The sequence below is a fragment of the Rhinolophus ferrumequinum genome, chromosome 9 (assembly GCF_004115265.2).
Source record: "Rhinolophus ferrumequinum isolate MPI-CBG mRhiFer1 chromosome 9, mRhiFer1_v1.p, whole genome shotgun sequence".
Classification (NCBI taxonomy): domain Eukaryota; kingdom Metazoa; phylum Chordata; class Mammalia; order Chiroptera; family Rhinolophidae; genus Rhinolophus; species Rhinolophus ferrumequinum.
This window is the reverse complement of record NC_046292.1, coordinates 45,703,425-45,717,690: the sequence shown is the minus strand read 5'-3', so window position 1 is coordinate 45,717,690 and position 14,266 is coordinate 45,703,425. Positions and strand designations below refer to the sequence as shown.

General features: G+C 34.8%; 1 protein-coding gene across 7 annotated transcripts in view; it reads left to right on the top strand.

The window, feature by feature from the left end:
• DOCK7 (dedicator of cytokinesis 7) overlaps positions 1–14,266 on the top strand; it is a 190,860-nt gene that overhangs the window by 111,457 nt on the left and 65,137 nt on the right. For all 7 annotated transcript variants that reach the window (XM_033114069.1, XM_033114071.1, XM_033114073.1 and 4 more), the window contains exons 19-22: positions 1,077–1,163; positions 3,332–3,563; positions 6,291–6,455; positions 8,622–8,791. In XM_033114069.1, the coding sequence (XP_032969960.1) occupies positions 1,077–1,163; positions 3,332–3,563; positions 6,291–6,455; positions 8,622–8,791 (654 nt within the window). The remainder of the gene's footprint in view (positions 1–1,076; positions 1,164–3,331; positions 3,564–6,290; positions 6,456–8,621; positions 8,792–14,266) is intronic.

The window sequence follows — 14,266 nt, the reverse complement described above, 5'->3', positions numbered from 1 at the left end:
ATTGGGTGGAGGTGGGATTTCAGGCTCCTTGATAGGCCTCTGCTGACTCCTCCTTGGCGGTGGGGGGGGAGAGGGCACCTGTTACTGCTTTTCTCTTGGCCTCCACTGACAGCGCATTGGCACTTCTTACCACTGGGCTGGGATCAATTCCTCTGATACCACCCAATGTGTGTGGGGATCAGGCACTTCATGACAGCCAGCTGAGGGTGGAAACCCAGGCTCCCCACTCAGCCTCTGGAGGTGGGGAGCGGCTGCAGTTCCTTTCTTTGTGTTTGGCTAGAGTATGGCAATTACTGGCTTTGGTCTGCTCCTTTTGGCATTTATGGGTTACCAGCTTCTCTAGCACCTCGTCCAGGATATATGAGGCAAAAGTAATACCCAGGAAACACTGCCTTATACTTTTTTCCATTTTGAGGTTCCCTATCCCATCTGCATTTTTCTATCCACCTTTCAGTCTTTACGTATCATGTTCAGGGTTTGTTTGTTTGTTTGTTTATTAGCAGTACTTAGCAGGAGGAATAGAGAAAACTGATGTACTCTCTCTTAAAAATAAGTTTCTTTAAGTTTAATTAGCATTCCTAGCCATTTACATCAGAAAACAAAATGTTTTCTCATCTTTAAAACAGACTTCCGTTGCTTGTGAATATTTTAAAACCCAATTAGAACATAATGAGAGTGTTTAAAATAGAGAAAATAGGATATTATAAACCATTAAAATAATGTTGTAAATGTGAATTTATTGGCATGAAGAGATTCACAATGTAATATGTGAAAAACAGGTTTGAAAATAGTATGTTTGATATCACCTATGTGTATAAAACTATATTTTCATAGAGGAAGATTTGGAATGATATAAAGGGATATGTCACTGGGAAGATAGAATTTCGAGTGTGTATTTTCTGCTTTTGTAGGAAACATTGATTTTATAATGACAATGTAAGTTTGACATTTATTTAGTGTGTAAAAATATATTTCCGCAGTATTTTTTCTCACTGAGATATCGTAATTTTTTTGTTTGTTTTCAGAATTCATAATCAACTTATGCATCTGTGATCATTGTATTTAATATTTTATAGGTTCCTCTACCTGGCATGAAATGGGTAGATAATCACAAAGGTGTTTTTAATGTTGAAGTTGTTGCTGTTTCATCTATCCATACACAAGTAAGTTTTAATAATTTTTATGATCAAATTTCACTTGAACAAACTGAACATATTGTCTAGTACTTAAATCCATTTTGCTATCTGCTGTAAGACTTATGTGAGTATATGTTAGTTAAAAATATAGATTTAGAAGTTACTTTTTAAAGGAATCAATAAAATGTCATTTAATGTCAACGAAAGCAAATATTTTGCTTTTCAAAATGTCACTGACTTCATTTTGAACAATTAGGTAATTTTCCCCCCTAAGTTTCTGGTACATAGCAGAATACTTAGAGTTGAAAAGCATCATCCAACTCCTTTTATTGCTCATAGACTCAGTATTTCAAATGAGAAGTGTTATTAGGGACCATTTACTCCATGTTTTTCTCTGTATTTCTGGAATATGCCAAGCTCTCCTCAAAGCCTTTCTATTTACTCTTTCTCTAGCTGGAATGCTTTTCTTCCTGACATTTGTTTGACTTCTCTTCCTTAAGGCATCTGCTTACCTCAGAGAGGCCTTCTCTGATGACTCTTTCAAACATAGCAGCCGCGTTACTCTGTATTGTCTTACCCTGCGCTTATTACTGTTTCTTGCTCTTGCGCCCTCTCGCACTTTCGCTTTCTCTCCCTCTTTGTGTGCACGTGTGTATGTACATATATGTACATTGGCATTTGTTTGTTGGTTCTCTTCCCCACCAGACTGTAAGCTTGAAGAGGGTCAGGGATGCTGCTACCTGTCAAGGAAGGAGCCTTCCCTTCAAGGACCTTACAGTGTAATTGGGGAAAATGTAACAATAATTACAATACAGTAAAATTAATACTACATTAGACACGAACTAAATCCTTTCAGGAACAGAGGGGAGAGTTGTCTATTCCGCGGGGGACTGAGATGTTGCATTGATAAGTAGGCATTTACCATGTGGGGGAGTGCAACTCAGGTGATAAAAAGCAAGAGCAGAGGCAGTAGGCTTTTTAACGATAGGCAGTTAATCTGGTGTGAGTGCAATTTAAAGTGCGTGGGAAATCGTTATCGATGAGGAGAAAAGAACAGGCTAGTACTAGTTTATGGAGGACTTTCAATGCCCTAGAATGCAGAGTCCAGGCAGAGGGTGATTTCTAAACTAAATAGGAAACACGAGAAAAGTAAATTTGGGAGCATGCTAACGGGGAGCAATTATGGAGCTACAATGAGTTTATTTTTGAGCCTGTTGAGTTTGACATGCCTATGCCCTTCAGATGAAGACGTCCTATAGGCAGTGGTAATTGGTTTGGAGTTTAGGATTGGAGGTAACAGAATAAGTATGATAGTTAAAACTATACTGGAAAATATGATTTTTCCAGAGAGAAAATGTAGAATGAGAAGAGGCATGTGTTTCAAATGGAATTCAGGGGCTCTCCAGGTTGAAAAGGGAAAGGGTGATGTGCAGGGGTTCCCAAGCCACCCTAAAACTGAGTGGTTTTTTAGCGGAACTCACGGGATTCAGCATATAGTCATATTCATAGGTATGATTTATTATACTGAAATGTATAAAGCAAAATCAGCTAAGGAAAAAGAGGTCAGGTCCAGAGGAAACAAGACACAAGCTGCCAATAGCCCTGTCCTGGTAGAGACACACAGGGTGAGTTCATGTTGTCTACCAGGGAGGCTCACTAGAGACTCTGTGCCCTGTTTTTATTGGACACTTACCACATACTGTGTTCCCTAGAAAATAAGACCTAGCCGGACCATCAGCTCTAATGCGTCTTTTGGAGCAAAAATTAATATAAGACCTGGTTTTATATTACATTATATTATACTACATAAGACCCAGTCTTATATCATATTATATTATATTATGTTATGTTGTATTATATTATATTATATGATATAAGACCCGGTCTTATTTTAAAATAAGACCGGGTCTTATATTAATTTTTGCTCCAAAAGACACATTAAAGCTGATGGTCCAGCTAGGTCTTATTTTGGGGGAAACATGGTAACAGTAGATTTCTGGAGTAATCACTAGTATTTGAAGTGGCTACTTTATAATAAATGAAAATGTAGTGTTTACTTGGAAACAATATTTATGTATATACTTATGTACTTTTTTGTATTATCAGTTAATATGAGATACTTTATTAAGGGTCCATAGTTTGAGGAATATACAGAGTTATAATTGTTTAGTGCTTTTATTTGTTCTTTGTTTTAGGATCCTTATCTTGACAAGTTTTTTGCTCTGGTCAATGCTCTGGATGAACACATGTTCCCGGTCCGAATTGGAGACATGCGAATCATGGAAAATAACTTAGAAAATGAATTGAAGAGCAGTATTTCAGCATTGAATTCATCTCAGTTGGAACCAGTGGTCCGATTTCTTCATCTTCTGCTTGATAAACTGATACTTTTAGTTGTTAGACCTCCTGTCATTGCTGGCCAAATAGGTAATTTATTTATGTTTGGGGAATCATAAAATTTATAATTTGACATTCCTGACTTTTTCAGAACTGGAACCATGCATGATTCCTATTTCCTGTCTGTAAGGACTGTGTTTGATTTTGGAGGGGATTGTTATTTACTTGTTTCTGATGCAAAAAAAGGATAACTTTATTTTGTTTGTTTTTCATAAAATGTGCCATATGGACTTCTCAAATTATGGAAACAAATTAATTTATTCATTCACCAAATTTTTATTAAGCACTTATTATGTACCCAGACACTGATAGGCACTGTCCAACGTACAGTTCCTGATTTTAAGGATCTCACAGATGAGTTAGGAAAACAGGCAAACATAAATCATGTTGCATTTTACATGACATATAATCTATCTAGTCTACATTTTCACTCACCAGCTGTCCTCTATTTTATAGAGCTCTTTTTTCCTTCATTAACTCAAAAGCTATATGTTTTTTCCTTCTGTGTTGTTCTAGAAGGAGAGGTATTCCTGTTTCCCACCCTTTTCCCAAGATTTATTCCTCTACTAATGCTAACAGCTTCCACATAATCCTGCAAAGTAGTTGATCTTGTGAGAAATTTCAGCTAATCTGTTATAGAAATTTTGTGTTAAGTGATAGAGGAGTATGCAATGCCTTGGGATTTTGTTAGGGGCAACTGTAGTTGCACCTGGAAATGTTGAGGGAATTAGAAATAATTAATTATAAATCAGAGGGTTGGTGATTGGAGATGATGGGTGATGGGGGAGTTAGAGTGTTCATGACATTTCAGAGAATTGAAGTGTCTGGTCTTAATTAGGGAAGTAACTTGACCCAGTTTGACTTTTATAAAGATGACTGTACTGCATGGAAATGGGTTGAAATCTGGAGGAAGGGAGACAAATTAGGAATTGTGTAGAATTTTATACAAAAGCTATGAGGTCCTGATAAGAGACAGGTAACAGTGAGGTGGAGAAGAGAGGGTGGGTTAAGAGCTATTGAAGAGACATTGTAGAGTACCATTACAGAAGTCATAGGAGAAGATTTTAAGGGGCAAAAAAGGAAGTGTTCATCATTGCAGTTTGTATAAGTAAAATAATAACAATAGTAACAAACATTAGCATAGCACTTACTATGTACCAGGCATAGTGTTGTGTACTTTATTTATATTAATGTATGAAATCCTCACAACAACTCTGTGTGTGGGTGTCGTTAGCATCACCATTTTATGAATGAGTAAAGTGATGAACATAATGCTTAAAAAATTTGCCTAAGGATTCAAACCCAAGCAATGACTCCGGAGTCCCACTTTTATCTATTGTACTTAAGAGAAGTGTTCACTAGTGAAATTAACTAGAATAGTTTCAGTCAAATAGTGAAAGTCGAAAAAGATTACAGAGAAAGAAGTAGTGAACAGTAGATGATGAAAGGAATACAAAAAGCATATTCTACTCTTTAAAGATATTTAATTAGACGAGGAATCAGGGTTGATTAGGGTATAAGAATGGAGAGGTTTGAGCATGTTTATCTGCTTTGAGAAACTAGTTGCGAGTCGGGGGTGGTGAGAAAAATTCAAGATATAGGAGTGTGCAAAAGTTTAATTAATGAAGCAATCCTGTAGGATAAAAGTGAAGGTGGATAGATCATTCTTATGCAGGAGACAAACACTGCTTGCTTTGGAAAGGAAATAAAAATGCCTTCACATTCTGATAAATGTGTGGTAAAAACTTGAGGACTTTCAAGCTTTATACGTTTCTTCTGAGAAATAAAAAGCAAGATTGCTGAGAAGGAAGTAGGTGGACCTGAATTTTGAAGAGCATACTGATGGTTTGAAATAGCTACTCTGAGGAAAAGAAATTAACAAGAAACACAAGTAGGATTGCTAAGCCCCTTGGGTTTCGCTGGCTCTAGTCTCTTCCTCTTCTAGTTCAGTATGTATAGATTAATCTCCCTAACTGACCACTTTATCTGATTATTCTACTTGTAGGAAAACTTAATTGACCTCATTATCTGTTCATAATTTCCTGTCTTGATTAAATAAATCATACAATCTGAGACTCCATTGCTCACAATGGCTGTTTGGTTTACCCATTTATTCAGTGTGCTGTCAGATTTCCTAGTTTGTGCAAAATTCTTATTATATACTGAACTGAATGACTGGGTGGGCTTTGCTTAGCTGACGTTGAAAATGCTGTACAGTCTTAACCTCAACCTCTTTTTCTCGTCCTTTTTCCTTCTAATTCTTTTTACATATTCACTCATGAAAGTCAAGTTGTTTATTCACTAATCCCTTTTATTATCTTAAGTTGATATTTTTAACAATCTACTTTTACTGTTAATATTTTTAATTTTTTAAAACAAAAGTAATATGTGCTCATTGTATGCTATGTAGCTTTTCAGCAAAATCTTTAAAATGAGTTCTCAAAGGTGATACATAAGATAGATTTCTTTTTTCTTAATGTGTACTTTGTATGGTTTTACAAAATAACGGGTACCTGTTTGATGAAGTACAATTTTCATGTTAAATTAGTAAAATGAGTTTTTCTTCTAATTTTGTTTACAAAAGTATTTTTGATTCAGCTAATACAAGATAATCATTAAAATCAGCATCAAATATCTTTTTATACTTACTGTATATAATCACTATACTTAATGCATATAGAGATGACAATACTTTGATACTTTTGGAACTTACAGTCTAAAATAGTTAATGCAAAAATATTTTCCTCCTTTTAAAAGTTAATCTAGGCCAAGCATCTTTTGAAGCCATGGCATCGATTATAAATCGGCTTCACAAAAACTTGGAAGGAAATCATGACCAGCACGGCAGGAACAACCTTCTTGCATCATATATCTATTATGTTTTTCGCCTACCAAATACTTACCCTAATTCACCATCACCAGGTATTTTGTTCTTTTTACTATGAAATTGTCTTGCATACTTTGTGTTCATGGCAAAATGAAACAATTTTATAGTCCATAGTGTGACGTGTTTATTCAACAGCAAACATTTGTTGAATGCCTGTTAAGTGCTATGGACTGTGCTGGGTGCTAGAGTTAAAGGATACATTTAAAAGCATCATTTCAGGTTACATTTATGTTATAAGTTACATTTTAAAGCATCATTATTTATACAGCTTCCTTTCATTTGAATTAAAGGGATTTTGGTTGAAGTAATTCTTGGAAACGAACCTTGAAAATAATTTCTTCTGTCTCTGGAAACATTTATCATTCCGTGTTAAGATAAGATAAATAGAACGTTGTATTTGTCATGTGGAGTGCTGTTGGACATTAAAGAAGAGACATGATGGCTCAGTTGTTCCCTGATTGATAACCCTTTGAAACCTACAATAATGTAAAAGATTATTTTCTAGAAAAGTTCTGATCTCTTCATGGTTAACAAAATAATATAGCTTTTCTGAATATTAATGCTGAAAGTAGTTATCTGCTTTTTATATGACGTTGGTGGTAGTGGAGTTAGTGGTGGTGTTGGGGTAGAGTATGTCTTAATTTGAATTACTTCAGTTGTTCAGTTATTTAGATATGTGGTGCATACCTTTCAGCCTACTCACTTATTTGTCTGTATGAGTCATCATCACTAGTAATAATGGTAAATGCCCTCCCTTTTCCAGCTATTGGCAACGTTAACATCAATAATGGTGACAAATAATTATGGCATTCATTGTGAAAGCGAGGTGTAATAGTAATATGACTCAGAGTTTTTAGCTCATTTTGTTTTTTTATTTTTATTGTTATCCCCCCCACTCCCTTTGCCCTTTGGCAACCGTTAGATTTTCTCTATAACTATTAATACAAGTCTGTTTTGGTTTTGTTTATTTATTTGTATTGTTTTAGATTCCACGTATAAATGAAATCATATGGTATTTGTCTTTCTCTGTCCAGCTTATTTCACTTAGCTTAATACCCTCTAGGTTTATCTATGTTGTTGCAGACGGCAAAATTTCATTGTTTTTTATATGGTCAAGTAACATTCCTCTGTGTGTGTGTGTGTGTGTGTGTGTCCCATCTTTATTCATTCTTCTATCTGTGGGCACTGAGGTTGCTTTCATGTCTTGAATATTGCAAATAATGCTACAATGAACATAGGGGTGCATATATCTTTTCGAAGTACTGTTTTTGTTTTCTTCAGATAAATACCCAGAGGGGAATTGCCTGATCGTATAGCAGCTCTATTTTTAATTTTTTGAGGAATCTTCATAGTGTTTTGCATAGTGGCTGCACTAATTTACAGTCTCACCAACAGTTTATGAAGGTTCCCTTTTCTCCACATCCTACCGCTTGTTATTTGTTGACTTATTGATGATAGCCATCTGACACATGTGAGGTTATATTTCATTGTGGTTTTAATTTGCATTTCCCTGATGATTAGCGATGTTGAGCATCTTTTCATATGTCTGTTGGCCAGCTGTATGTCCTCTTTGGAGAAATGTCTATTTTGGTTCTCTGCCCATTTTTCAATCCTTTTTTTTTTTGGTGTTATTTGAGTATATATTTTGGATATTAACCCCTTATTAGATGTATCATTTGCAGATATCTGCTCCCATTTGCTAGATTGTCTTTCCATTTTGTTGATGGTTTCCTTTGCTGTGCAAAATCTTTTTAGTTCAATGTAATTCCATTTGTTTATTTTTTCTTTTGTTGCCCTTGTCTGAGGACACATATTCAAAAAAGATATTGATAAGACCATTGTCAAAATGTTTACTGCCTATGTTTTTCTGCTAGGACTTTTATGGTTTCAGATCTTACGTTTAAGTCTTTAATTCATTTTGAGTGTATTTTTGGATACGGTGTAAGAAAGTAGTCCATTTTCATTTTTTTTGCATGTATCTATAATTCATATGGTTATGTCAACTACTGTAATATAGAACATCTTTGTGTACGTATCATTAGGTCTTGAGTGTTTTTCTTATTTATTGTATTTTTCATTTAGTAACAAAAGCAATTCGTGATCGTTATGGAATTTTGTAAAGTGGCAGAGATTTTTTTTCCAGGTCCTTTCCTGACTAATTTTCTTTGTTTAATTATGTGCGATTTTATACACAATTCTAGGTCCTGGGGGTTTGGGAGGATCAGTGCATTATGCCACGATGGCTAGATCTGCTGTGAGACCTGCAAGCCTTAATTTAAATCGTTCTCGGAGCCTTAGTAATAGTAATCCAGATATATCTGGGACTCCCACATCACCAGATGATGAAGTACGGTCAATCATCGGCAATAAGGTAAACTAAAGATATACATCTATTGATTTGGTTTTCATGTATGAACAAATGAAAAATGTCCAATTATTTAAATTTACTCTTAATTTTAAAAGGTATTTGAGTTAGTAATAAGCAAAAAAATGTACATACATTTCTATCCTATGTGTAAATACCAAAGGTTTCTGTTAAATAAGCTTGCTATTACAAACTGGTTTATGCACTTTGCTCAAAAAAATCTTGCCAAATTCTGAAATTTGTCCAGGATTACCCGTCACATATTACTCACTTTTGTCTGTCTCATACTTCATGTGAAAAATGGTTAGATTGATTTCCTGTAAAATTAAGACACCGGTGTGACTGCGGTGTGGAAGGGACATATCATTGATTCAAAATATGAGTCCCCCTTCTCCAAAAAATATCAAGAACAATGATGAGCCTTGATTGGTAATAGAGCCACATTTTCTCTGGAAAACTCTATATACGATGCAACCGGATTAGAAAAATATGATTTATTTAATGATGGTAATGATTATCCCAGACAACAAGGATCACACCAGCTAGTATAAGATCTAGTTAAACTTTATTTAAAGCATTCATCTTTATTACCCAAAGAAATATACTTAAGGAACAAACAGTTATTGTATAAAGTACAAAAATAACCCAGAGTTTAAATAAGCTGGACAAAAGAACAGTAAGACTGAGGCCAAGAAATCACGTCGCATTGTGTTTTGACCAAACCATTTCAAATATATTTTTTGCTATTGGAAAGGAGGAAGATATTATTGCTGTGGAATTATAGCCAACTTTTCTTTGGCAGTTTAGTCTGGTAATAAGGATATTAAGAAGAATCACTAAATATTTTCTAGGATCTGTGTTTGACCCTTAGCCTGAAATATAATAGAATTTTTTTTTTTTTAAGATCGTGTCTGGTTTGTTTATTAGGTGAAATACTTGAACATTGACCAAACACATCAGAACTACTCATACCTATTCATATAGTTACAGAAATTTTACTTTCAGAAGCTTCTAAAGAACTTTAAACATTGCTCGTTTTAAAGTAACTTTTAAGTCATTTTAAAAATAATTTCTCACAAATCAAAAATATATATTGTAGCCTTACTCCACATATATTTCCATGTTTAGGAAAAGAACTCAAGTTTTTTATCTTTGTCTTTATTTTTTATCATTTCTCATTGAAATAGAGATGGTACTTAGCATTATTTATATACTGTAAAATACAGTTCTTAAATAGAATGAATCTGATTTGTGAATTATAAGAAATTTTCCTGTTAAAGAGCTATATATAATCATTTTCTGGAAGGTTCTATTTTTTTAAATGTCGCAATTTCTGTAAGATTTGCACTGTGCCTCATTTAGTATGGTCCTAGAGTTTTCCTTCACATGACGTATTTGATAAATGATAACATCAAGATTTAGAACAAAGGTCTACATATACTGGAATTATTTGCCTTTGTTCAGATAGTTCATAAAATGGGACATACGACAAACTTAATTTTGATGATACATAATGATATATATCAATGTCTAAGAAAGCCATCGTAAGATGAAAATTTGTTTTATGACAACAGAGCCTTATGAATCAAGTATTATTTAAATAGTTTTTATGTTTTCTCCTTTTGTTGCAAAATTTTTGCTAGCTACCTTTATTTTGGACTATCATTTAGTCATAATACCTAATAATAGTAGTATATAATTTTATCTCATGGAAAAATTGTAAGGAACCTTGAAGTTTATTTAGAGCTGTTCTTTATTTATTTTTTTATTTTATTGGCCTAGAAATTTAAGTAACTCTTCTTTAATGATTTTGCCCTTCACCTTTGCCTCAGCCATGCCTCAGTCATAACCTAGCTCTTGTCATTGCCAATTAACGTCAACCTTCATAATCTCAATGCCATGCTTTTTGTTCTCTAACCATTTGCTCCTGTTTTTCTCTTTAGTACTTCAACTCCCAACAATTTCTCCACTTCTCTGCAACCTCCAGTCACTTGATTCTGTGACCTTTATACTGGGCCTTACCCCCTTGATGTTCTTTCTTCTAATTTAGCCAGCTTATCATAAATTCCATTCTATTGTTATAATTATCCCTATTATAATCAAACCTCAATTCCCTTACCTTTCTCTAATTTCATTTTACTTCTTAACCAAACTTGAAATCATATTTGAACCTAATTGACTGCCTGTGCCATGTCAGCACCTGTGCCATTGAACGTGACTTGATGACTGAAAATATCATTGAAATACCATGATGACTGGTCTCCTGGTCTCTTTTGAAACCAAACACCATAAATCTCAGAGAGCCCTTAATGTTGGCAAGCAATTATATCTATATATATATATTTGTTTTCCTTTTACTTTCCCATTCTCCCAGAAAAACGTTTCATGCTGCCTTTTTTTTTACTCCTAATACCCTCCCACCAGTCCTCCTCCTCTCCTCTTCACTTTATCTCCTACTTAACTGAGAAAATTGAAGCCATCAGAAGAAAACTTTGGTAGACTTTTACCATCGCAGCGTCTACCTACCTACTACCACATACTTGCTATAGTACTTAACGCTCTGCTATAGTCGAGCGATCCGTTTCCCTGAATCCATTCCCTCCGTTTGTACAAACCTCCCACTCCTCTCACTTGCTCAAGATCCTCACTGCAGCAGTTCTTTTCATCTCTCTCCTACATCATCTCTTTCTCCCTGTCTATTAAATCATCCCATCCACAAACGGGCATGTTAATATTTCTTCTATTTTAAAAAAATCTCCTCTGTAGTATTTCTGCTGTTAGCTTCTTTGTCATTTTTCTGGAACTTTTTGTAAGCAGAATTCTTCAAAAGAGCCTTTTATACTTGCTGTGTCCAGTTCTTTTGCTACCATCCTCTTTACCTTACTTTAATCAAATATTTTGCCCATCTTCCACCCAAAATGCCCTTGTTGATATTGCCAATGCTCTCCATTACTAAATCCAATGGTCAGTTCTCAACACTCAGCTTACTTTCCCTTCCAGCAACTTTTGACAGTTAAATTCTCATTCCTTCTTGGTGTTTTCCTACTTGGCTTCCAGGGTACCTCGCTCTTTTAGTTTTCCACTTACTTTACTAGTTACACTTTTTCGGTCTCCTTTGTAGATTCTTCTTTTTCTGTCCTCTTAATCTGGAAGTGCCCTCAGGCCTCTATCCTTATTTCTCTTCCCTTCCCTTCTCTTCTTTCTACACATACTTACTTGATGATCTTATCAAGTCCCATACTTTTAAATACCATTATGTGCTAATGACTCCCAAAATTATATTTTCAGTACAAATCTCTCTGGAATTCTAAACTCAGCTGCCTTTTGTAAATTGTTTGATTTGCACATGTTAAAGGTAGAGCCCCTTCTCACCACCTGTACTACTATATATACTGTTTTCTCCTATAGTGCATACCTATGATGTAGTTTAATTTATAAATCAGGCACAGTAAGAGATTAACAATAACTATTAATAAAATAGAACGATTATAAGAGTATACTGTGATAAAAGTTATGTGAACGTGGTCTCTCTTTCTGAAAATATTACACTGTCCTCACTTTTCTTGTGATGATGTGAAATGATACAATGTCTACATGACGAGATGAAGTGAGGTCGAAGACATAGGCATAGTGAGCTGGTGTTAGGCTACTGTAAGGGTAACCTGAACATAAGCACTGAGATACCTCGATAGCTGATCTGAGAACGGAGACAGCTACTGAGTGACTAATATCAGGTAGCATATACAGTGTGGATACCCCGGACAAAGGTATGACTCATCCCGGGTGGGGAAGGAGCTGGACAGCGCAAGATTTTATCAAGCTACTCGGAATGGCACAACTTAAAACTTATGGATTGTTTATTTCTGAAATTTTCCATTTAATATTTTCGGACCACAGTTGACCATGAGTAAGTAACAAACCGCAGAAAGTGAAACCGAAAACAATGGGAGACGACAGTCATGTCCAGTATATTGAAGATACTCAACAGGCAGTGATCTAATGAATGAATGTTAGTAAGCACTGAGATCTTAAGAGATTTGGCTTTATGAAAGTTTCAGTTTTACTTGATTCTTTAATATGAAATGCAGAACTCCTAAAATTCAAGAATACTGATATCAACAGGCTTTTACTACTCTAGTGACTGTACAACCATTATTTGTGAGACTTTCTTCACAGTTATTTTTCAGAACTGATCTATTCTTTCATTGTTCCACCAAAAGTCTTCTAACTCAATTATGTAAATGGTTACATCAGGTTTGAATTTTATTGTTTTTAATCAAATGATAATACAATTTTACATTGATATATATATAATTTTTTGCTAATGTATCATCTATTTTTTTCATTTTCAAACACTGAGAGCTTACTATGTGGTAGGCAGTATGATGAGGACTTGTGAATATAAAGCCAAATCTTTGTATTATTACATGAGTGTTCGTGTCAAGTCAAATACAATATGGGCCTTGCTCAAGAAAAGAGCCTATCTATAGCTAAGGGACAAAATAATAGTACAGGGATTTGGCAACAAAAACACTGTTACACACATGTCTGCATTTTTGGTTAATCTGTTCTATGTTAGTTGGAGATCAGTAAGCAAAGTTATTACATGAGTAAATATCATTAATGAATTTGCTTAACTAAGGCCTGTTTGATATAATTCTTAGCTTTTTAACACCTGGTTTATGGAAATTATTTCCTTTACAAATAATTGGCCACAGGTTTTTCTCTAATTAAACATAATTGCTTGATGTAATTATAACTGTACAGAGCCTTAATATTATAGGTATATAATGGAGCAAAGAGATTTATTGTTTATTCTCACATTACGGATTAACATGTACTTGAGTTTTAAAGGAAATTATTGGGCTGGCCCGGTGGATCCGGTGGTTGGAGCGCTGTGCTCTTAAAGCCGAGGTCGCTGGGCTGCGCGTTCACAACGGCTCTCTGAACAACGGCTCTCCCTGGAGCTGGGCTGCCCTGAGCAAGGCTCATAACACCAGCATGGGCCAGGGAGCTTTGTCCTACACAGCTAGCCTGAGAAACAACAGCTTCAACCAGAGTGGGGGTGGCAGGACCTAATGAAGTGAGCGGGAAATAAATAAATAAAGGAAATTATTAAGCCAGGTGTTAAAAAGTGAATTAAAGAATTCAGCAACATTATTGTTATTCTTTTTATGGAAATTGGTGGTAGAGAGAACACAATTTGTAATTTATGCTTATGTTTTGTTATTTTTGTGACATGAGTACTGATTATAAAAATTGAAAATGTAGGAAAGAACTTTATACTTACAGAGTGGAGACATAATTTGTGAGACTGATGAAGAATTTTGTTTTAACTTGTCTGAAAAATATTGTGTGCTGGTTTGCTTTTATTTGAGATAATATAATGTGATTCTGAGAAGGCGGGTACTTTATTTTAAACAAATCTACTGATTACATAATTTTACTAGTATTTGAATATTGTCGAATGTACTTTGCTAG